The 23746-nt window shown below is 48.6% G+C and overlaps 1 protein-coding gene across 2 annotated transcripts in view; it reads left to right on the forward strand.

Annotated features, from left to right (window-relative positions):
• Window positions 1-20709, forward strand: part of LOC146050496 (CUGBP Elav-like family member 3-A) — a 79467-nt gene extending 58758 nt beyond the window's left edge. For both annotated transcript variants that reach the window (XM_083167541.1, XM_083167540.1), the window contains 6 exons: window positions 9652-9801; window positions 9897-9962; window positions 10090-10188; window positions 10275-10418; window positions 10558-10694; window positions 18811-20709. In XM_083167541.1, the coding sequence (XP_083023667.1) occupies window positions 9652-9801; window positions 9897-9962; window positions 10090-10188; window positions 10275-10418; window positions 10558-10685 (587 nt within the window). In that variant the 3' untranslated portion in view covers window positions 10686-10694; window positions 18811-20709. The remainder of the gene's footprint in view (window positions 1-9651; window positions 9802-9896; window positions 9963-10089; window positions 10189-10274; window positions 10419-10557; window positions 10695-18810) is intronic.
• Window positions 20710-23746: the final 3037 nt, after the last annotated feature.

Consider the following 23746-nt stretch of genomic DNA (forward strand, 5'->3'; position numbering starts at 1 on the left):
AGTCGTGAGTATAGTGAGAGTAGGACACAGGGAAATCTCTGAGTATAGAGAGAGTAGGACAAGAAGAGAGTCCTGAGTATAGAGAGAGTAGGATAGAGGAGAGCGTCCTGAGTATAGAGAGAGTTGGGCAGACGATAGGAGGAGAGTCCTGAGTATAGAGAGAAGGACAGAGGAGAGCGTCCTGAGCTTAGAGAGAGTAGGACAGAGGAGAGAGTCCTTAGAATAGAGAGCAGGACAGAAGAGAGAGTTCTGAGTATAGAGAGAGTAGGACAGAGGATAGGAGAAGAGTCCTGAATAGAGAGAAGGACAGAGGAGAGAGTCCTGAGTATGGAGAGAGTTGGACAGAGGATAGGAGGAGAGTCCTGAGTATAGAGAGAAGGACAGAGGAGAGAGTCCTGAGTTTACAGAGAGTAGGACAGAGGAGAGAGTCCTGAGAATAGAGAGATGGACAGAGGAGAGAGTCCTGAGTATAGAGAGAGTAGGACAGAGGATAGGAGGAGAGTCCTGAGTATAGAGAGAAGGACAGAGGAGAGAGTCCCGAGTATGGAGAGAGTAGGACAGAAGAGAGAGTCCTGAGTATAGAGAGAGTTGGACAGAGGAGAGAGTACTGAATATAGAGAGAGGATGAGAGAGTCCTGATTAGGGAGAGAGTAAGACAGAGGAGAGAGTCATGAGTATAGAGAGGACAGAAGAGAGAGTCTATAGTATGGAGAGAGTAGGACAGAGGAAAGAGTCCTGAGTATAGATAGAAGGACAGACAGACAGAGTCCTGAGTATGGAGAGGTTAGGACAGAAGAGTGAGTCCTGAGTATAGAAAGAAGGACAGAGGAGAGAGAGTAGGACAGTGGATAGGAGGAGAGTCCTGAGTATAGAGAGAAGGACAGAGGAGAGAGTCCTGAGTATGGAGAGAGGAGGACAGAAGAGAGAGTCCTGAGTATAGAGAGAAGGACAGAGGAGATAGTCCTGAATATAGAGAGAGGAAGAGAGAATCCTGATTATGGAGAGAGTATGACAGAGGAGAGATTCCTGAGTATGGAGAGAGTAGGACAGATGAGAGAGTCCTGAGTATAGAGAGTAGGACAGCAGAGAGAGTCTTGAGTATGGAGAGAGTAGGACAGGGAGAGAGTCCTGAGTACGTGGAGAGTAGAACAGAGGAGAGAGTCCTGAGTATAGAGAGAGTTGGACAGAGGATAGGTGGAGAGTCCTGAGTATAGAGAGAAGGACAGAGAGAGTTCTGTGTATAGAGAGAGTAGGACAGAAGAGTGAGTCCTGAGTATAGAGAAGGACAGAGGAGAGAGTCCTGAGTATAGAGAGAGTAGGACAGAAGAGATAGTCCTGAGTATAGAGAGTAGGACAGAAGAGAGAGTCTTGAGTATGGAGAGAGTAGGATAGAAGAGATAGTCCTGAGTATAGAGAGTAGGACAGGGAGAGAGTCCTGAGTACGTGGAGAGTAGAACAGAGGAGAGAGTCCTGAGTATTGAGAGAGTTGGACAGAGGATAGGTGGAGAGTCCTGAGTAGAGAGAGAAGGACAGAGGAGAGAGTCCTGAGTTTAGAGAGAGTAGGAGAGAGGATAGGAGGAGAGTCCTGAGTATAGAGAGGACAGAGGAGAGAGTCCCGAGTATGGAGAGAGTAGGACAGAAGAGAGTCCTGAGTATAGAGAGAGTAGGACAGAGGAGAGAGTCCTGAATATAGAGAGAGGAGGAGAGAGTCCTGATTAGGGAGAGAGTAGGACAGAGGAGAGAGTCATGAGTATAGAGAGGACAGAAGAGAGAGTCTATAGTATGGAGAGAGTAGGACAGAAGAGAGAGTCATGAGTATAGAGAGAAGGACAGAGAGAGTCCTGAGTATGGAAAGGTTAGGACAGAAGAGTGAGTCCTGAGTATAGAAAGAAGGACAGAGGAGATAGAGACAGTAAGACAGAGGATAGGAGGAGAGTCCTGAGTATAAAGAGAAGGACAGAGGAGAGAGTCCTGAGTGTGGAGAATGTAGGACAGAAGAGAGAGTCCTGAGTATATAGAGAGAGAAGGACAGAGGAGATAGTCCTGAATATAGAGAAAGGAGGAGAGAATCCTTATTAGGGAGAGACACAGGAGAGAGTCCTGAGTATGGAGAGAGTAGGACAAATGAGAGAGTCCTGAGTATAGAGAGAGTAGGACAGAGGATAGGAGGAGAGTCCTGAGTATAGAGAGAAGGACAGAGGAGAGAGTCCTGAGTATAGAGAGAGTAGGACAGAAGAGATAGTCCTGAGTATAGAGAGTAGGACAAAAGAGAGAGTCTTGAGTATGGAGAGAGTAGGACAGAAGAGATAGTCCTGTGTATAGAGAGTAGGACAGCAGAGAGAGTCTTGAGTATGGAGAGAGTAGGACAGGGAGAGAGTCCTGAGTACGTGGAGAGTAGAACAGAGGAGAGAGTCCTGAGTATAGAGAGAAGGACAGAGGAGAGACTCCTGAGTATGGAGTGAGTAGGACAGGGAGAGAGACCTGAGTATGTGGAGAGTAGAACAGAGGAGAGAGTCCTGAGTATGTGGAGAGTAGGACAGAGGAGAGAGTCCTGAGTATGTGGAGAGTAGGACAGGGAGAGAGTCCTGAGTATATGGAGAGTAGGACAGAGGAGAGAGTCCTGAGTATAGAGAATGTGTGACAGAAGGTAGGAGGAGAGTCCTGAGTTTGGAAAGAGTAGGAAAAAGGAGAGAGTTCTTAGTATAGAGAGAAGGACAGAGGAGAGAGTCTTGTGTTTGGGGAGAGTAGGATAGAAGGAGATTTCTGAGTATAGAGAGAAGGACAGAGGAGAGAGTCCTGAGTATGGAGAGAGTAGGACAGAGGATAGAGTCCTGAGTATATAGAGTAGGACAGAGGAGAGAGTCCTGAGTATAGAAAGAAGGACAGAGGAGAGAGTCCTGCGTATAGAGAGAAAGACAGAGGAGAGAGTTCTGATTATGGAGAGAGCAGGACAGAAGAGAGAGGCCTGACTTTAGAGAGTATGACAGAGGAGAAAGTCCTGAGTATAGAGAGAAGGACGGAGGAGAGAGTCCTGAGTATGGAGATAATAGGACAGAGGAGAGAGTCCTGAGTATACAAAGAGTAGGACAGAGGAGAGAGTCCTGAATATAGAGAAAGTCAGAGGAGAGAGTCCTGATTAGGGAGAGAGTCCTGAGAATAGAGAGAAGGACAGAGGAGAGAGTCCTGAGTATGGAGAGAGTAGGACAGAGGAGAGAGTCCTGAGTATAGAGAGTAGGACAGAGGAGAGAGTCCTGAGTATAGAGAGAAGGACGGAGGAGAGAGTCCTGAGTATACAGAGAAAGACAGAGGAGAGAGTCCTGAGTATGGAGATAATAGGACAGAGGAGAGATTCCTGAGTATACAAAGAGTAGGACAGAGTCCTGAATATTGAGAAAGTCAGAGGAGAGAGTCCTGATTAGGGAGAAAGTCCTGAGAATAGAGAGAAAGACAGAGGAGAGAGTCCTGATTATGGAGAGAGCAGGACAGAGGAGAGAGTCCTGAGTGTAGAGAGTAGGACAGAGGAGAGAGTCCTGAGTATAGAGAGAAGGTCGGAGGAGAGAGTCCTGAGTATGGAGATAATAGGACAGAGGAGAGAGTCCTCAGTATACAAAGAATAGCAAAGAGGAGAGAGTTCTGAATATAGAGAAAGTCAGAGGAGAGAGTCCTGATTAGGGAGAGAGTCCTGAGAATAGAGAGAAGGACAGAGTAGAGAGTCCTGAGTATAGAGACTAGGACAGAGGAGAGAGTCCTGAGTATAGAGAGAAGGACGGAGGAGAGAGTCCTGAGTATAGAGAGAAAGACAGAGGAGAGAGTCCTGAGTATGGAGATAATAGGACAGAGGAGAGAGTCCTGAGTACATGGAGAGTAGGACAGAGGAGAGAGTCCTGAGTATACAAAGAGTAGGACAGAGTAGAGAGTCCTGAATATTGAGAAAGTCAGAGGAGACAGTCCTGATTAGGGAGAGAGTATGACAGAGGAGAAAGTCCTGAGAATAGAGAGAAGGACAGAGGAGAGAGTCCTGAGTATAGAGAGAGTAGGACAAGAACAGAGTCCTGAGTATAGAGAGAGTAGGACAGAGGAGAGAGTCCTGAGTATGGAAAGTAGGACAGAGGAGAGCGTCATGAGTATAGAGAGGGTAGAACAGAGGAGAGAGTCCTGAGTATGTGGAGAGTAGGACAGAGGAGAGAGTCCTGAGTATGTGGAGAGTAGGACAGGGAGAGAGTCCTGAGTATATGGAGAGTAGGACAGAGGAGAGAGTCCTGAGTATAGAGAATGTGTGACAGAAGGTAGGAGGAGAGTCCTGAGTTTGGAAAGAGTAGGAAAAAGGAGAGAGTTCTTAGTATAGAGAGAAGGACAGAGGAGAGAGTCTTGTGTTTGGGGAGAGTAGGATAGAAGGAGATTTCTGAGTATAGAGAGAAGGACAGAGGAGAGAGTCCTGAGTATGGATAGAGTAGGACAGAGGATAGAGTCCTGAGTATATAGAGTAGGACAGAGGAGAGAGTTCTGAGTATAGAGAGAAGGACAGAGGAGAGAGTCCTGCGTATATAGAGAAAGACAGAGGAGAGAGTTCTGATTATGGAGAGAGCAGGACAGAAGAGAGAGGCCTGACTTTAGAGAGTATGACAGAGGAGAAAGTCCTGAGTATAGAGAGAAGGACGGAGGAGAGAGTCCTGAGTATGGAGATAATAGGACAGAGGAGAGAGTCCTGAGTATACAAAGAGTAGGACAGAGGAGAGAGTCCTGAATATAGAGAAAGTCAGAGGAGAGAGTCCTGATTAGGGAGAGAGTCCTGAGAATAGAGAGAAGGACAGAGGAGAGAGTCCTGAGTATGGAGAGAGTAGGACAGAGGAGAGAGTCCTGAGTATAGAGAGTAGGACAGAGGAGAGAGTCCTGAGTATAGAGAGAAGGACGGAGGAGAGAGTCCTGAGTATACAGAGAAAGACAGAGGAGAGAGTCCTGAGTATGGAGATAATAGGACAGAGGAGAGATTCCTGAGTATACAAAGAGTAGGACAGAGTCCTGAATATTGAGAAAGTCAGAGGAGAGAGTCCTGATTAGGGAGAAAGTCCTGAGAATAGAGAGAAAGACAGAGGAGAGAGTCCTGATTATGGAGAGAGCAGGACAGAGGAGAGAGTCCTGAGTGTAGAGAGTAGGACAGAGGAGAGAGTCCTGAGTATAGAGAGAAGGTCGGAGGAGAGAGTCCTGAGTATGGAGATAATAGGACAGAGGAGAGAGTCCTCAGTATACAAAGAATAGCAAAGAGGAGAGAGTTCTGAATATAGAGAAAGTCAGAGGAGAGAGTCCTGATTAGGGAGAGAGTCCTGAGAATAGAGAGAAGGACAGAGTAGAGAGTCCTGAGTATAGAGACTAGGACAGAGGAGAGAGTCCTGAGTATAGAGAGAAGGACGGAGGAGAGAGTCCTGAGTATAGAGAGAAAGACAGAGGAGAGAGTCCTGAGTATGGAGATAATAGGACAGAGGAGAGAGTCCTGAGTACATGGAGAGTAGGACAGAGGAGAGAGTCCTGAGTATACAAAGAGTAGGACAGAGTAGAGAGTCCTGAATATTGAGAAAGTCAGAGGAGACAGTCCTGATTAGGGAGAGAGTATGACAGAGGAGAAAGTCTTGAGAATAGAGAGAAGGACAGAGGAGAGAGTCCTGAGTATAGAGAGAGTAGGACAAGAACAGAGTCCTGAGTATAGAGAGAGTAGGACAGAGGAGAGAGTCCTGAGTATGGAAAGTAGGACAGAGGAGAGCGTCATGAGTATAGAGAGGGTAGGACAGAGGAGAAAGTCCTGAGTATAGAGAGAGTAGGACAGAGGAGAGCGTCCTGAGTGTAGAGAGAGTTGGACAGAGGATAGGAGGAGAGTCCTGAGTATAGAGAGAAGGACAGAGGAGAGAGTCCTGAGTTTAGAGTGAATAGGACAGAGGAGAGAGTCCTGAGAATAGAGAGCGGGACAGAGGAGAGGGTCCTGAGTATAGAGAGAGTAGGACAGAGGATAGGAGGAGAGTCCTGAGTATAGAGAGAAGTACAGAGGAGAGAGTCTTGAGTATGGAGAGAGTTGGACAGAGGATAGGAGAGTCCTGAGTATAGAGAGAAGGACAGAAAAGAGAGTCCTGAGTTTAGAGTGAGTAGGACAGAGGAGAGAGTCCTGAGTTTAGAGTGAGTAGGACAGAGGAGAGAGTCCTGAGAATAGAGAGATGGACAGAGGAGAGAGTCCTGAGTATAGAGAGAGTAGGACAGAGGATAGGAGGAGAGTCCTGAGTATAGAGAGAAGGACAGAGGAGAGAGTCCAGAGTATGGAGAGAGTAGGACAGAATAGAGAGTTCTGAGTATAGAGAGAGTCGGACAGAGGAGAGAGTCCTGAATATAGAGAGAGGAGGAGAGAGTCCTGATTAGGGAGAGAGTAGGACAGAGGAGAGGGTCATGAGTATAGAGAGGACAGAGGAAAGAGTCTATAGTATGGAGAGAGTAGGACAGAGGAGAGAGTCCTGAGTATAGAGAAAAGGACAGAGAGAGTCCTGAGTATGGAGAGGTTAGGACAGAAGAGTGAGTCCTGAGTATAGAAAGAAGGACAGAGGAGAGAGTCCTGAGTATGGAGAGAGAAGGACAGAGGAGATAGTCCTGAATATAGAGAGAGGAGGAGAGAATCCTGATTAGGGAGAGAGTAGGACAGAGGAGAGAGTCCTGAGTATGGAGAGAGTAGGACAGAGGAGAGAGTCCTGAGTATAGAAAGAGTAGGACAGAGGATAGGAGGAGAGTCCTGAGTATAGAGAGAAGGACAGAGAGAGTTCTGTGTATGGAGAGAGTAGGACAGAAGAGTGGGTCCTGAGTATAGAGAGAAGGACAGAGGAGAGAGTCCTGAGTATAGAGAGAGTAGGACAGAAGAGATAGTCCTGAGTATAGAGAGTAGTGCGGGGTACACACCAGGACGACCCGCTCACGATGCACATCGTGAGCGGGTCGTCAGTGTCTCGTCCGACCCGCTCACGATGACGCGGGGGGGCACGACCCGCTCACGATGTGCACCGTGAGCGGGTCCGATCCGATGGCGACCCGCACCCGGCTGTATGGTCGTCATTGAGATCCTACCTGCAGCAGGTAGGATCTCAATAACGACCGACCCGCGGGACCGCGCATCGGATCGGTATCGGTCCACACCAGGTCAGAAAAGGGCCCAATCAGCACACAATCTACATCCAATTGATCGGAATTGGATCTAGATTGTGGGGATCGGGCCCTAGTCGTCCTGGTGTGTACCCAGCATAAGACAGACGAGAGAGTCTTGAGTATGGAGAGAGTAGGACAGGGAGAGAGTCCTGAATATGTGTAGAGTAGAACAGAGGAGAGAGTCCTGAGTATAGAGAAAGTATGACAGAAGATAGGAGGAGAGTCCTGAGTTTGGAAAGAGTAGGACAAAGGAGAGAGTTCTCAGTATAGAGAGGAGGACAGAGGAGAGAGTCTTGTGTTTGGGGAGAGTAGGATAGGAGGTGAGTTCTGAGTACAGAGAATGTAGGAAAGAGGGGTGCACATAGAGGCAGCATAGGGATTTCTTGGTGCATACAGACGTGGGAGAGTAGGGATTTCTGGGTGCACAGATTTTGGGAGAGTATGGATTTCTGTGTGCATACAGATTAGGGGAGAGTAGGGATTTCTGGGTGCATACAGATTTTGGGAGAGTAGGGATTTCTGGGTGCACATAGATTAGGGGAGAGTAGGGATTTCTGGGTGCACATAGATTAGGGGAGAGTAGGGATTTCTGGGTGCACATAGATTAGGGGAGAGTAGGGATTTCTGGGTGCACATAGATTAGGGGAGAGTAGGGATTTCTGGGTGCACATAGATTAGGGGAGAGTAGGGATTTCTGGGTGCACATAGATTAGGGGAGAGTAGGGATTTCTGGGAGCACATAGTTTAAGGGAGAGTAGGGATTTCTGGGTGCATATAGATTAGGGGAGAGTCGGGATTTCTGGGAGCACATAGATTAGGGGAGAGTAGGGATTTCTGGGTGCACATAGATTAGGGGAGAGTAGGGATTTCTGGGTGCACATAGATTAGGGGAGAGTAGGGATTTCTGGGTGCACATAGATTAGGGGAGAGTAGGGATTTCTGGGAGCACATAGATTAGGGGAGAGTAGGGATTTCTGGGTGCACATAGATTAGGGGAGAGTAGGGATTTCTGGGTGCATACAGATTAGGGGAGAGTATGGATTTCTGGGTGCACATAGATTAGGGGAGAGTCGGGATTTCTGGGTGCACATAGATTAGGGGAGAGTAGGGATTTCCAGGTGCACATAGATTAGGGGAGAGTAGGGATTTCTGGGAGCACATAGATTAGGGGAGAGTAGGGATTTCTGGGTGCATACAGATTAAGGGAGAGTATGGATTTCTGGGTGCACATAGATTAGGGGAGAGTATGGATTTCTGGGTGCACATAGATTAGGGGAGAGTAGGGATTTCTGGGTGGATACAGATTTTGGGAGAGTGGGGATTTCTGGGTGCACATAGATTAGGGGGGAGAGTAGGGATTTCTGGGTGCACATAGATTAGGGGAGAGTAGGGATTTCTGGGTGCACATAGATTAGGGGAGAGTAGGGATTTCTGGGTGCACATAGATTAGGGGAGAGTAGGGATTTCTGGGTGCACATAGATTAGGGGAGAGTAGGGATTTCTGGGAGCACATAGTTTAAGGGAGAGTAGGGATTTCTGGGTGCATATAGATTAGGGGAGAGTCGGGATTTCTGGGAGCACATAGATTAGGGGAGAGTAGGGATTTCTGGGTGCACATAGATTAGGGGAGAGTAGGGATTTCTGGGTGCACATAGATTAGGGGAGAGTAGGGATTTCTGGGTGCACATAGATTAGGGGAGAGTAGGGATTTCTGGGTGCATACAGATTTTGGGAGAGTAGGGATTTCTGGGTGCACATAGATTAGGGGAGAGTAGGGATTTCTGGGTGCCCATAGATTAGGGGAGAGTAGGGATTTCTGGGTGCACATAGATTAGGGGAGAGTAGGGATTTCTGGGTGCACATAGATTAGGGGAGAGTAGGGATTTCTGGGTGCACATAGATTAGGGGAGAGTAGGGATTTCTGGGTGCACATAGATTAGGGGAGAGTAGGGATTTCTGGGAGCACATAGTTTAAGGGAGAGTAGGGATTTCTGGGTGCACATAGATTAGGGGAGAGTAGGGATTTCTGGGTGCACATAGATTAGGGGAGAGTAGGGATTTCTGGGTGCACATAGATTAGGGGAGAGTAGGGATTTCTGGGTGCATACAGATTTTGGGAGAGTAGGGATTTCTGAGTGCATACAGATTTTGGGAGAGTAGGGATTTCTGGGTGCATATAGATTAGGGGAGAGTCGGGATTTCTGGGAGCACATAGATTCGGGGAGAGTAGGGATTTCTGGGTGCACATAGATTAGGGGAGAGTAGGGATTTCTGGGTGCACATAGATTAGGGGAGAGTAGGGATTTCTGGGTGCACATAGATTAGGGGAGAGTAGGGATTTCTGTCATTATAAGATTAGGAGGGAATTCTGATGTAACAGAACATTTCCTGATAGAAGCGTAATATTATATATTGTGATATTAGAAGTATAATGGCAGAATGTAATATTACCTCATACTACAACCTTTATCATCTGTGCAGGTACCAGTACACCCCCCACACTCGCTGCCACTCCAGTATCCGCCATCCCTGCCACACTGGGAGTGAATGGGTACAGCGCAGTCCCCACCCAGAGCAGCGTACAGCCCACCTCGGAGGCTATCTACACCAATGGTTTACACCCATACCCAGGTAACACTGGCATGTACAGTATCTGAGTGCCACGTGTAGACATATTACCAGCCACAGACCACCTAATCATGTAACGCACTGTCCTTCTCCCGCAGCACAGAGCCCAGTCACCCAGCTAGACCCGCTACAACAGGCCTATGCTGGCATGCAGCATTATACAGGTACGTCTGTGGGAAACCCACCATTGGGTATGCACAATACTGGAGGGCAAGGGTTAAAACATGCTGGGGTACATATACACAGGGGCACTTCCTGTTCTAATATCTCCTGTCTCTGGACACTTTACAGCTGCTTACCCTGCGGCATATGGTCTGGTGAGTCCGGCGTTTACCCAGCCTCCACCTCTGTTACAACAGCAGCCTCCACAGCAGCAGCAACAGAGAGAGGGTGAGTTACACCTCCCCCAACCACCAACAGACTCGCCAAACCCTGCGCTATTCTCCACATGACATCACTGTGTCCCTTTGTCCCAGGTCCGGAGGGCTGCAACATATTTATCTACCACCTGCCCCAGGAATTCACAGATTCTGAGATTCTGCAGATGTTCCTCCCGTTCGGAAATGTTATCTCCGCCAAAGTGTTTGTAGACAGAGCCACCAATCAGAGCAAGTGTTTCGGTGAGTGCGACCTCCGACCTGTCCTTGGCGCAGTGTGGCCGCCATGATGTCTCGTAGCCTTTGCCCACACGACTAGCGAGCTAGCAGAGAGAACACTGCCGGATGATCCTTGACCTCTTTTCTCATCATTGACCCGCAGGCTTTGTAAGTTTTGACAATCCCGGCAGTGCCCAGGCTGCTATTCAGGCCATGAACGGTTTCCAGATTGGCATGAAGAGGCTGAAAGTACAACTAAAGCGACCAAAAGATGCTAACCGACCGTACTGAGGGGTTCAGGTGGGTACCAGTCATGGCGAGCTGTGTCTTGGGGCAGACAGCAGCAACACACAGACCACACAGCAGATCCAGGCAGAGACCAAAGGGTCACCATCATGAGGAGATTTGGGGGTTAGGCAGAATTTTAATGTAGCACCAAGCTCCCCTCCCCCTTTCCTCACCATCTGCAACACCAGCAGACACCATCCAAACACCTAGTAGACACCTAGAAATCTGCTGGGATGTCTTCTGAAGGTGCTTGCTGTGAGGAGCCTGGTAAGTGCTTCTCGTTGTCACGCTGTGAGTGTGGTCTTCGTTCACCCTGTGTGTGTCCTATCTGTCTCCTGGATCGTCAGTCTCTGTTCTCATAGCCAGTTGTCCTCATTTCGGTGTCATTATTTAATTTCCAGCGACCTCTGGTGCAGTGGGCAAAGAGAAAAGAGGAGACAGATGCCGCTAGGGAACCTAGAAACCTAAGTAGTCTGTTGAACTTACTAGGTGGTAGCAGCAATCCTCTAGAACTTATGATGCTAGAACTTCATGATCGCTTGAGGGTTCAAAACTTAGAACCCTTCATTAAATAAAACCACCCAAAACTATGAGTCTAGAAGGTAGCATGAACTTGTTTATCCGATCGGATTCGATCCCATAAATCTAGATAATTGCCATTTTGTCGGATAATATGGAAACATAGAACATGTGATCTAATGTACCGTGATACTGGTACATGTGATCTAATGATGTCACCAGGGTTCTATGAGCCTGTAACATGTAATCTATTGTCGCAGCAAATTACCGAGAGCCAACTACATGTCATCTAGTGGTGTAACCAGGGTCCTACAAGCCTAGAATATAAGATCTAGTGGTTCACTAAACTATTGCGAGCAAAGTACATGTGATCAGGTGATGCCAGAAAGTACCCTGGGCCTAGTACATGTAATCTAGTGATGAGAGATGGGCTCTACAAGCCAAGAACATATTATCTAGTAATGCCAGGCAGTAGCCTGAGCCCAGTTTATGAGATCCAGGGTTCTTTGAGTCTAGAATATATGATTTAGTGATGCCACAAATTACTGTGGGCCTAGTACGTGAGATCTAGTGATGTCACCAGGCTTCTTCAAGTCTAGAACATATGATTTAGTTATGTCACAAAGTAATGTAAGCCTAGTACGTGAGATCTGGTGATGTCACCAGGCTTTTTTGAGTCTAGAACATATGATTTAGTGATGTCACAAAGTACTGTGGGCCTAGTACGTGAGATCTAGTGATGTCACCAGGCTTCTTCAAGTCTAGAACATATGATTTAGTGATGTCACAAAGTAATGTAAGCCTAGTACATGAGATCTAGTGATGTCACCAGGCTTTTTTGAGTCTAGAACATATGATTTAGTGATGTCACAAAGTAATGTAAGCCTAGTACATGAGATCTAGTGATGTCACCAGGCTTTTTTGAGTCTAGAACATATGATTTAGTGATGTCACAAAGTAAATGTAAGCCTAGTACGTGAGATCTGGTGATGTCACCAGGGTTATTTGAGTCTAGAACAGATGATTTAGTGATGTCACAAAGTAATGTAAGCCTAGTACATAAGATCTGGTAATGTCACCAGCATTCTGATTTAGTGATGTCACAAAGTAATGTAAGCCTAGTACGTGAGATCTAATGATGTCACCAGGGTTATTTGAGTCTAGAACATACGATTTAGTGATGTCACAAAGTAATGTAAGCCTAGTATGTGAGATCTGGTGATGTCACCAGGATTCTTCAAGTCTAGAACATATGATTTAGTGATGTCACAAAGTAATGTAAGCCTAGTACGTGAGATCTGGTGATGTCACCAGGATTCTTTGTGTCTAGAATATATGAGTTAGTGATGTCACAAAGTAATGTAAGCCTAGTACGTGAGATCTGGTGATGTCACCAGGATTCTTCAAGTCTAGAACATATGATTTAGTGATGTCACAAAGTAATGTAAGCCTAGTACGTGAGATCTGGTGATGTCACCAGTATTCTTCAAGTCTAGAACATACGATTTAGTGATGTCACAAAGTAATGTAAGCCTAGTACGTGAGATCTGGTGATGTCACCAGGATTCTTCAAGTCTAGAATATATGATTTAGTGATGTCACAAAGTACTGTAAGCCTAGTACATGAGATCTAATGATGTCACCAGGGTGCCGCTGTGTCTGCAGTGTTACAATGCAGACCGATGCAAGTTCCCGGAGCTACCCTCTGCACCTCACAGACTGGGGGACTGGAAAATCGTCAACTACGTCCTAAGGGGTTTATTTACTAAGATGGGAGTTTCATTAAAGATGGGATGTTGCTATGGGAAACCAATCAGATTTAATCTATTATCTTCTAGAAGGTGCTAAATAAATAAGAAGTAGATTCTGGTTGGTTGCTATGGGCAATAGAACTACCGTCTTAGTACATGCCCCCCTGTCTACCACAAATGAGATAAAGCTGCTACATAGAATGATGTTGGTAACATTACACAGCGCACCGGTGTCCCAGCCCTGTGCACAGTCCAGAGACGTGTTCTGTATAGGGAATGATTACTGCTAATGAATCAGGATTACAGAACAATTATTCTTTGTGTACATTTAAATAAATAAAGTACAGGACTAGGTATATATAACAAAAGGAGTTTTATGTAAAAAATAAATAAAGGATATATTAACCAGATGACCAAAAAAAAAGCTTCTCTTTTTCTGCTGCTTGAAACCCGCCCACCTCGTGCCAGGGCCCAATGAAATCTTGAGACGACTCTGTCGCTTTGATGTATACCTAGCGTCCATTGGCTGCCCTGGGACTCGTAGCACCACCCCTTGTAAGTTGCATCCACTGGAATGACCGTGTTGTATTTGAGACTCCTCCCCTAATTGCCTTCCCCTTCCCCATCCTCAAGCCCCACCCCTGAGGAGCAGCTCCAAGGGAGGTCTCGTGATGTTTAGGATGCATGGAGTGCTGTGAATCTGGAATTTATGTGCTGTGTAAATATGATTGTCTGTCTAGGCTGTCCTGGGTGCTGTGTAACGGACAGGGGACGCCTTTTTATCAATGCATCCTCATGTATAATGAATGAACAAATGATTATTATGCGACCTGACCTGCTATCTTCTGAATAAGCCTCATTACAATCAGTGATAGCAACAGGATGTAAAGTGACAAAAACTACAATAAATGGCTGCTATATAAATTCTAAAAGTAATGTCCAAACTTGCTGATTAATGTGAGACGCACCGTAAGTGATTGGTTCCTTTAAGCAGCTGCCCCCATGCCATGGCCTGCAGAGACACTGAGCGCAGATCATACAGTGCTGAGGTTATCCCATAAGGCATTCATTGGTTTCTGTCCGTTCTGGGGCTGCATTGATAAAGGGGTTCACCTGCCCCCCACCATCACAGATATAACACAACTGATAGCTGTAACTCTGTGATACTCTTCCTTCTGTGTCCCCCACCCCCCCATTCATCTGTAACTGTGTACTGTATGTGCCCCCCTCCCTGTGTGCTGGCAATGCTCCATGTGGTCTGTGCACCCTGAACTTACACTTACACCACCTTCCATAATCAGTTGTCCTTCGTCTCCCCCTCCCTTGCCCCAATTCCTCCTGCCACATTCTCAGACAGTTCAGTGTTGTATCCGGCCGGTTGGAAGGCCAGTACAGCACCAATACAGCACCCCCTCTGGGTTCTGCTGGTACTGTACAGGTTGCACAGGATGAAGGCCAGTACAGCACCAGTACAGCACCCCCTCTGGGTTCTGCTGGTACTGTACAGGTTGCACAGGATGAAGGCCAGTACAGCACCCCCTTTGGGTTCTGCTGGTACTGCACAGGATGAAGGCCAGTACAGAACCCCCTCTCGGTTCTGCTGGTACTGCACAGGATGAAGGCCAGTACAACACTCCCTCTGGGTTATGCTGGTACTGCACAGGATGAAGGCCAGTACAGCACCCCCTCTGGGTTCTGCTGGTACTGTACAGGTTGCACAGGATGAAGGCCAGTACAGCACCCCCTCTGGGTTCTGCTGGTACTGCACAGGATGAAGGCCAGTACAGCACCCCCTCTCGGTTCTGCTGGTACAGCACAGGATTAAGGCCAGTACAGCACCCCCTCTGGGTTCTGCTGGTACTGCACAGGATGAAGGCCAGTACAGCACCCCCTCTGGGTTCTGCTGGTACTGCACAGGATGAAGGCCAGTACAGCACCCCCTCTGGGTTCTGCTGGTACTGCACAGGATGAAGGCCAGTACAGCACCCCCTCACGGTTCTGCTGGTACTGCACAGGATGAAGGCCAGTACAGCACCCCCTCTGGGTTCTGCTGGTACTGCACAGGATGAAGGCCAGTACAGCACCCCCTCTGGGTTCTGCTGGTACTGCACAGGTTGAAGGCCAGTACAGCACCCCCTCTGGGTTCTGCTGGTACTGCACAGGATGAAGGCCAGTACAACACCCCCTCTGGGTTATGCTGGTACAGCACAGGATGAAGGCCAGTACAACACTCCCTCTGGGTTATGCTGGTACAGCACAGGATGAAGGCCAGTACAGCACCCCCTCTGGGTTCTGCTGGTACTGCACAGGATGAAGGCCAGTACAGCACCCCCTCTGGGTTCTGCTGGTACTGCACAGGATGAAGGCCAGTACAGCACCCCCTCACGGTTCTGCTGGTACAGCACAGGATGAAGGCCAGTACAGCACCCCCTCTGGGTTCTGCTGGTACTGCACAGGATGAAGGCCAGTACAGCACCCCCTCTGGGTTCTGCTGGTACTGCACAGGTTGAAGGCCAGTACAGCACCCCCTCTGGGTTCTGCTGGTACTGCACAGGATGAAGGCCAGTACAACACTCCCTCTGGGTTATGCTGGTACAGCACAGGATGAAGGCCAGTACAACACTCCCTCTGGGTTATGCTGGTACAGCACAGGATGAAGGCCAGTACAGCACCCCCTCTGGGTTCTGCTGGTACTGCACAGGATGAAGGCCAGTACAGCACCCCCTCTGGGTTCTGCTGGTACTGCACAGGATGAAGGCCAGTACAGCACCCCCTCACGGTTCTGCTGGTACAGCACAGGTTGAAGGCCAGTACAGCACCCCCTCTGGGTTCTGCTGGTACTGCACAGGATGAAGGCCAGTACAGCACCCCCTCTGGGTTCTGCTGGTACTGCACAGGATGAAGGCCTTGTGCCATTCTTATTACTTTCTAATTACTTTACTCTTTAACAAGTCAACAAAAACTCTCATACCAAGTGCAGCGCCCAGTTCCGGTCATTGCCAGCACCATGACACGGGCAGGGTTCTGTCATTACCTAGAGCGCTCAGAGGTCCGCGCCTTATTTCTACAGAATAAAGGGCGATGTTTGCACAATGGATCGCTAGACTGCGCACAGGCGGCTGCGATCACAATGTGCTTGTGTCAGGGTGTCCTGGTGACAGGAAGTGACCGGCAGTGGTAGCGAGCACGTATGTGCAGGAACATGGCGTCTGCGCCATTACTGCTGTGTCCAGTCTGCATATGCTGGCAGGGGAAGGTATGGGGGTGCATGCCATCCCTGGGCAATGGTGTATATATCCCCCCAATCATTATAACAGCCATATTGCTATTGCCCTTCATTGTGCATGTATTGTCTCCTTCCTGTATGTCACTATACATGTCCTTCAGCCTGTGAGCCATTGGGACATGTGGCCCTCTTGTGCTCTCCTCTGGTACATTCACCTGCACTATAATTCACTGCTGCCCTGTATACCTGTGCCCCCCTCAGCATCACTGCCCGGCATACCTGTGCCCTCCTCAGTATCACTGCCTGGCATACCTGTGCCCCCCTCAGTATCACTGACGGGCATACCTGTGCCCTCCTCAGCATCACCGCCCGGCATACCTGTGTTCCACTCAGCATCACCGCCGGCATACCTGCGCCCCCCTCAGCATCACTGCCCGGCATACCTGCGCCCCCCTCAGTACCACTGCCTGGCATACCTGCGCCCCCCTCAGCATCACCGCCCGGCATACCTGTGCCCCCCTCAGTATCACTGCCTGGCATACCTGCGCCCCCCTCAGCATCACTGCCTGGCATACCTGTGCCCCCCTCAGCATCACAGCCTGGCATACCTGCGCCCCCCTCAGCATCACCGCCGGCATACCTTTGCCCCCTCAGCATCACTGCCTGGCATACCCGTGCCCCCTCAGCATCACAGCCTGGCATACCTGTGCCCCCTATGCATCACTGCCTGGCATACCTGTGCCCCCCTCAGCATCACTGCCTGGCATACCTGTGCCCCCTCAGCATCACTGCCTGGCATACTTTTGCCCCCTCAGCATCACTGCCTGGCATACCTTTGCCACCTCAGCATCACTGCCTGGCATACCTTTGCCACCTCAGCATCACTGCCTGGCATAACTGTGTTGACCATATCTGATCCGTACTGAAGTGCTTCTCCTCTGGACTGCGGCGGGATGCTAGGACATGTGAATGGGACTAGCATGGACTGCCCTTTATATGTTTATACTTGTATAATATAGTCCAGGTATTAGACAATGGTGTGCGGAGGAACCTATCCCTATACTGGACCCTAGGCCAGGCCTACTGTAGAGTGTTCTGTGGCTGGACATATACATAAACAGCTCATCCGGTGTGGCCTAGTCAGCTGTGGGATGCTGCATCTAGAGGTCACCCCTCGGCCCACGCCTGGCCCCGTGGATCTCCAGCAGCATCTCCTGTGAATGGGGTGTTTGTCCTGTGACTTGTTCTCCTCATGCATCTGGTTCTTTTTGAATTCTGGGTGATGCTACCAATAAATCAAAGGGCACTGCCATCTGCTCTTAGTGCCCCTAGACTGCTGCCAGCCTCATATCTCTCCATGCTTCATCGTCTTATCAATTATATGACTTAGCGCATGCAAGGGCAGAGGTTCCCAGACGTAGCCCTCAAGTCACCCAACGGTCCAGGGTTTAGGTACCCATGCTTGGCCACGGGTGACTTAGTACCTCAGTCATTCCAAATTAACCATCAGTGCTGAGCTGTGGACATACTGAAACCCTGGGGGCCTTGAGGACCATGGCCCTTATTCTGGTTGGTGCGGTCGAGCCGCATATGCGGCTCCGACCGCACCAGACGAATCCCCGCCCACCATACGGTTCGCCACGGCCGTCCGTACACGGACGGCTGGCGAACCGCACGAAAATGGTGGAGGCGTACGCCTCCACCATGCTGGGAGCTGCCCCCTGCATTCGATGGTCGACGACCATCGAAGGCAGGACCGCACGCCGCGGCAGCTCCCGCAAGCTGAGACCACACGGACAATCGTCCGTGTGGTAGCTTGTATGGGGGCTGAAAGCTGACATCCGGCGACGTCAGCTTTCCGCCCCCATGAGTGGCGTCATGCCCTCATTACCATGCGTACGCCCCGCGTTTGCATGGGAACGCCCATGAAACGCGGGGCGTACACATAGGGAAATGAGGGGATGAAGCCCCTCACGCCCCTATACGCCCCCTTTGCGGCGTCTAAATTTTTAACACGGAGAATTCCCCTGCACATGCGCAGAGTGACCTCTGCGCATGTGCAGAGAGAAAACATCGGCGGTACGGCCGCACGCGGGCCGTACCGAGCCGATTAGAATAAGGGCCCATGTTTGGGGAACTCTGTGCAAGGGTGTAAAAAATAATGCAGAGGCCAGAAACCATTCAGGAACTTTTATGGAGCCATCCATGATGTGCGTCCTCTTCCTCCGTGGAAATATCCCCCGATAGTGTTTACTACAGCAGTAGCCCTAGCAGTTAATTAAATGGCTACTCGGATAGCCGCGGCTAGGAGTGCATGGCGGTTGGGTGTTCAATAAAGCCAAAGAGAGGAACTATTGGTGACACCCATAAGAAACCAGTATGGCCACCCTCCCTTCTGATATAATGGAAGCCTTAGGCAGTTGCAGAGGTTCTCTAATGGTTTACCAGTCCTGACATAGGACTGTTGCTATGTTCCACCACTGTAGACGTCATTACACCAAGCCTCCCCCAGGATTCAAGCCCAGATGGGAGGAAGGGGGGTTATAAGGCATGTCAGATGCTTGCTACGTGCAGCTTCTAGGTTTGGATGTTGACCAATCACTGACCTGTTCCTGTTTGATTTTCATTTCAGGGGTGCACCTGATTTGGGGGTTATGAGGGGATCCTGGGTCCAGACCCTCCCCCTTTTTCTCTTCACACCTCGTAAAGAACTCCAAACTATTTCTGCTGCTGGACCAAGAAAGGACATTTTTTTCAGGGGAAATCTCTAAAACCGCTGAATCTGATAATCACCCAACTCTTAACCAGCAAGGATCTCCGGACTCCTCCTCGCCCCACCTTCCCCCTGGAGGTGGAGGACTGGGACACTCCTGGATCTGCACACGTCACAGAAGCGGACTGGGCCTATTGTGCCGCTTCCAGCCTTCTCTAATGGGCTCTGGATTTATTTTTTAACGTTGAGCAAAAATTGGAAAAAGAAAAAAAAAATTATATATAAAAAAAAAAAAAAAAGACAAAATAATAATGGCGGCTCGTCCGCCGCAAAGCGAGATTTCGTGTAGTTGGAAAGGCACAGGTTCTGGAGAACGATAATATTGTCTGTAGATTTCTTTCCTGCGAGAACTGATTCCCCCCCCATACACCCTTTCCGCACACACAACCCGACTTTATGCAGGTACAGAGAATACCGGGGAGGTGGTGGCGCGCCCATGGCGACTGCCAATTCCTCCCCCCGCGCTGATATTTAGTGAGAGCTGCTGTGTAAATAGAGATATGTCGGAGGGCGTAGTGCAATATCTCCACCTTACATTTGGCTGGTGTTTATTTAACCTCCTGTCCTGGGCGACCCTGAACGGAACCTGTTTTTCGCAGCCACAAGCCTCTCAGTAACGTTTTGGGGTTAGGTGGCCTAAGGCACAGTTTAGACGGGTGTTATTAAAGCTTGTGGCCACGCGGGGCACGATATGCCGGATTATATGCAGAGGTGGCGCATAACGGAACACCACTACAGGAACATGTCCGCTAGGAAGTAGAGGCCCCGAGTCATTCTCTGTGGTCACTAAAGTCCGATCGCAAGATCATGTGGGCATCATGTGGTGGCACGTCCGCCATAAACGAGTTACATGAGAGTATGGGGACATTGTGAGGGACGGCGCCACCCCCATGAAATGCGACTGCACATGCAGCCATTACTGTTTCCCAGCAGTGCCAGTGCTCCCGGACAAAACTGGACATAGGGAGGCACAGCGGAGGCAGCCATTTTGTAGGCTCATTCACGTGGAACTGACGACCATACAGAGGCATTCTCAAATTGGTTCCCTCTACTGCATGAATGCCAAAGTCACACAAGGCCTATGGGGGGCACGAAAGTTGAAGGCAAAGAAGCCAAAACTTTTCACTGACGTTATTGCATCATGGGGGACGCTGGTTCCCTCAGCACACAAAATGGCTGCCTCTGCTGTGTTCCAGTTGGCCCTTTACTGACCTGAGACTTAATCCCCAGCCTGAAAGCTAATATTATACTGCAATTTAATGTTTTCAATGGTGCAAAGATCGCAAAAATATATATAAATCCCTGCGCATCACACTAGAAATTGTGTACTGATACCGCCATGTCGGGCGCACCTTTACTCAGCTCCCTCCCCCTCGTACATTGCCGCTTAGGTAAACCATAGGACCACCGAGACAGGGTATGGCCGCCCGCTGGGAAAGAGGAGGAAATAAAAAGGTCTTTACATAGTTATTATCATTTGTGGGGTGAGGGCCTCAGCCCCATAGTGGGCCGGTCCAAAACTGCATATCAAAGGTCAGAGGTCGCAACTGGCCAATCAGCGGCTCACGTCAGCTCGGAAAGAAGGTATATGTTTACAGTATCTGAAATCTCCCAGAAGTGTAAATAATTTTGTTCCTCATGAGAGAAAAGTCTCCGCCATTTTATCGTCAAATCTAGTTTTTTTTTTTTTTTTGTGGGAGTGGGGTAAAGGGTATTTTAATATAAAATAGGGAGGGGGAAGGGAGGGATAAAACAGACCAGTTCTTGGTGATTATATAATGCATAACTTATTTCTTATTTATTGCTGTTTATTTTGAATTATTTAATTTTTTTCTGTTTTAAATGAAATAAATTTGATGAATAGTGCGCGGTGTTTCCTTCTCCATATTGGCGTGTGCGTATCCCATCAGTTGGGTTTTGGTGTTAGTACATATCATCTGACATAGACCACAGGACTGTGATAATCCGAACATAATATGCTCTGATGATAAGTATAGAATACAGTACAAACCCCAGGATACAACACACCAAATTCCAGTATATTATACATAGCGTATAGCCCAGCCTATATGACCAAGCCTGCCAGTGTAAGACACCTGCCTTCATGGGACATCTTTGCCCAAGGGGATGTACAATACATTGCTGGAATTTCCTCACTGTTGCGTCCCTCCTCCTGTGATCTGGACCCTGCCCCATCCAAGCTGCTTTTAGGGTGTATGGACATAATCGGCCCTGCATTCACAAAAATAGTTTAATGCTCTTTGCAGACAGGTGTTTTCCCGAACCACTAAAGGAAGCAATAGTCAGACCACTTCTTAAAAAATATAATTTAGACTCTGACTGCATGACCAACTACAGGCCAGTATCAAATCTTCCTTTTCTAGGAAAGGTTAGTGAGAAAGTGGTTGCAACTCAACTAGAGACCCACCTGTAAACCCATGACATTTATGATCCATTCCAGTCAGGATTCAGGAGAAGACATAGCACAGAAACAGCCCTGGTATCTGTGCTCAATGATCTTCTAAATGCAAGGGATAGAGGAGACTGTTCAATCCTGATCCTTCTGGACCTCTCTGCAGCATTTGACACCATTGACCATGGGATTCTAATTGAGCGCCTGAAGAATTTCTGTGGCCTGGGTGGCACAGTCCTTAGCTGGTTCAAATCATTTCTCGCTGGCAGGTCACAGAGAGTTTCATCGGGAGTATACTCAGTACTTGTGTATTATAACGGCGCCCATCGCATTGCATCGCATACCACTAAATAAGGTACAGTATGCGATGGTATGCAATGGCATGCGATTTTCGCGGCAAAACGGAAACATTTATAATATATAGTACAGCCCAAATATCCAGTATATAATACACAGCCCAAATGTCCAGTATATAATACACAGCCCAAATGTCCAGTATATAATACACAACATATAGTATAGCACAGCCCAAATGTCCAGTATATAATACACAACATATAGTATAGTACAGCCTATATGTCCAGTATATAATACACAGCATATAGTATAGTACAGCCCAAATGTCCAGTATATAATACACAACATATAGTATAGTACAGCCCAAATGTCCAGTATATAATACACAGCATATAGTATAGCACAGCCTATATGTCCAGTATATAATACACAGACCAAATGTCCAGTATATAATACACAGACCAAATGTCCAGTATATAATACACAACATATAGTATAGCACAGCCTATATGTCCAGTATATAATACACAGCCCAAATGTCCAGTATATAATACACAGCATATAGTATAGCACAGCCTATATGTCCAGTATATAATACACAGCATATAGTATAGTACAGCCCAAATGTCCAGTATATAATACACAACATATAGTATAGTACAGCCCAAATGTCCAGTATATAATACACAGCATATAGTATAGCACAGCCTATATGTCCAGTATATAATACACAGACCAAATGTCCAGTATATAATACACAGACCAAATGTCCAGTATATAATACACAACATATAGTATAGCACAGCCTATATGTCCAGTATATAATACACAGACCAAATTTCCAGTATATAATACACAGACCAAATGTCCAGTATATAATACACAACAGATAGTATAGCACAGCCTATATGTCCAGTATATAATACACAGACCAAATGTCCAGTATATAATACACAGACCAAATGTCCAGTATATAATAAACAACATATAGTATAGCACAGTCTATATGTACAGTATATAATACACAGACCAAATATCCAGTATATAATACACAGCCCAAATGTCCAGTTTATAATACACAGCATATAGTATAGTACAGCCCAAATGTCCAGTATATAATACACAGCATATAGTATAGTACAGCCCAAATGTCCAGTATATACAGATAGCGCAGGGCTTGTCTTTGCTGGGGATGGCGGAGGACTCGCCACCCGCCATCCCCCGCCCCGCGCCATCTGTATGTCGGAAGGGGACGCGCGTGCACGAGGTGCACGCGCGTCCCGTTCCGACGGAGCTTTTGCCCGGGTCCCCGCCGGCTTCCCCGGGTCCCCGCCGGTCCACACCGCCCCCCCGCAGCCCCCCGCAGCCCTGCCCGTCTCCCTGAAGCTGGAGACGGGCAGGACTGCACCCGCCGCGCCGCCTCGCCGCCCGGCTATTGAGACGCTCGTGCGTGGGAGACGCACGAGCGTCTCATTCAGCCAGAGCGCCAGATTGCTGGCGGATCGCCAGGGACACGGTCCTGGCGCTCCGCCAGCAATAATAAGCCCTGCTCCACACAACATATAGTATAGCACACCCTATATGTCCAGTATATAATACACAGCATATAGTATAGTACAGCCCAAATGTCCAGTATATAATACACAGCATATAGTATAGTACAGCCCAAATGTCCAGTATATACAGATAGCGCAGGGCTTGTCTTTGCTGGGGATGGCGGAGGACTCGCCACCCGCCATCCCCCGCCCCGCGCCATCTGTATGTCGGAAGGGGACGCGCGTGCACGAGGTGCACGCGCGTCCCGTTCCGACGGAGCTTTTGCCCGGGTCCCCGCCGGCTTCCCCGGGTCCCCGCCGGTCCACACCGCCCCCCCGCAGCCCCCCGCAGCCCCCCGCAGCCCTGCCCGTCTCCCTGAAGCTGGAGACGGGCAGGACTGCACCCGCCGCGCCGCCTCGCCGCCCGGCTATTGAGACGCTCGTGCGTGGGAGACGCACGAGCGTCTCATTCAGCCAGAGCGCCAGATTGCTGGCGGATCGCCAGGGACACGGTCCTGGCGCTCCGCCAGCAATAATAAGCCCTGCTCCA

This window comes from Crinia signifera, chromosome 12, assembly GCF_055691185.1.
Source record: "Crinia signifera chromosome 12, ASM5569118v1, whole genome shotgun sequence".
Lineage (NCBI taxonomy): Eukaryota > Metazoa > Chordata > Amphibia > Anura > Myobatrachidae > Crinia > Crinia signifera.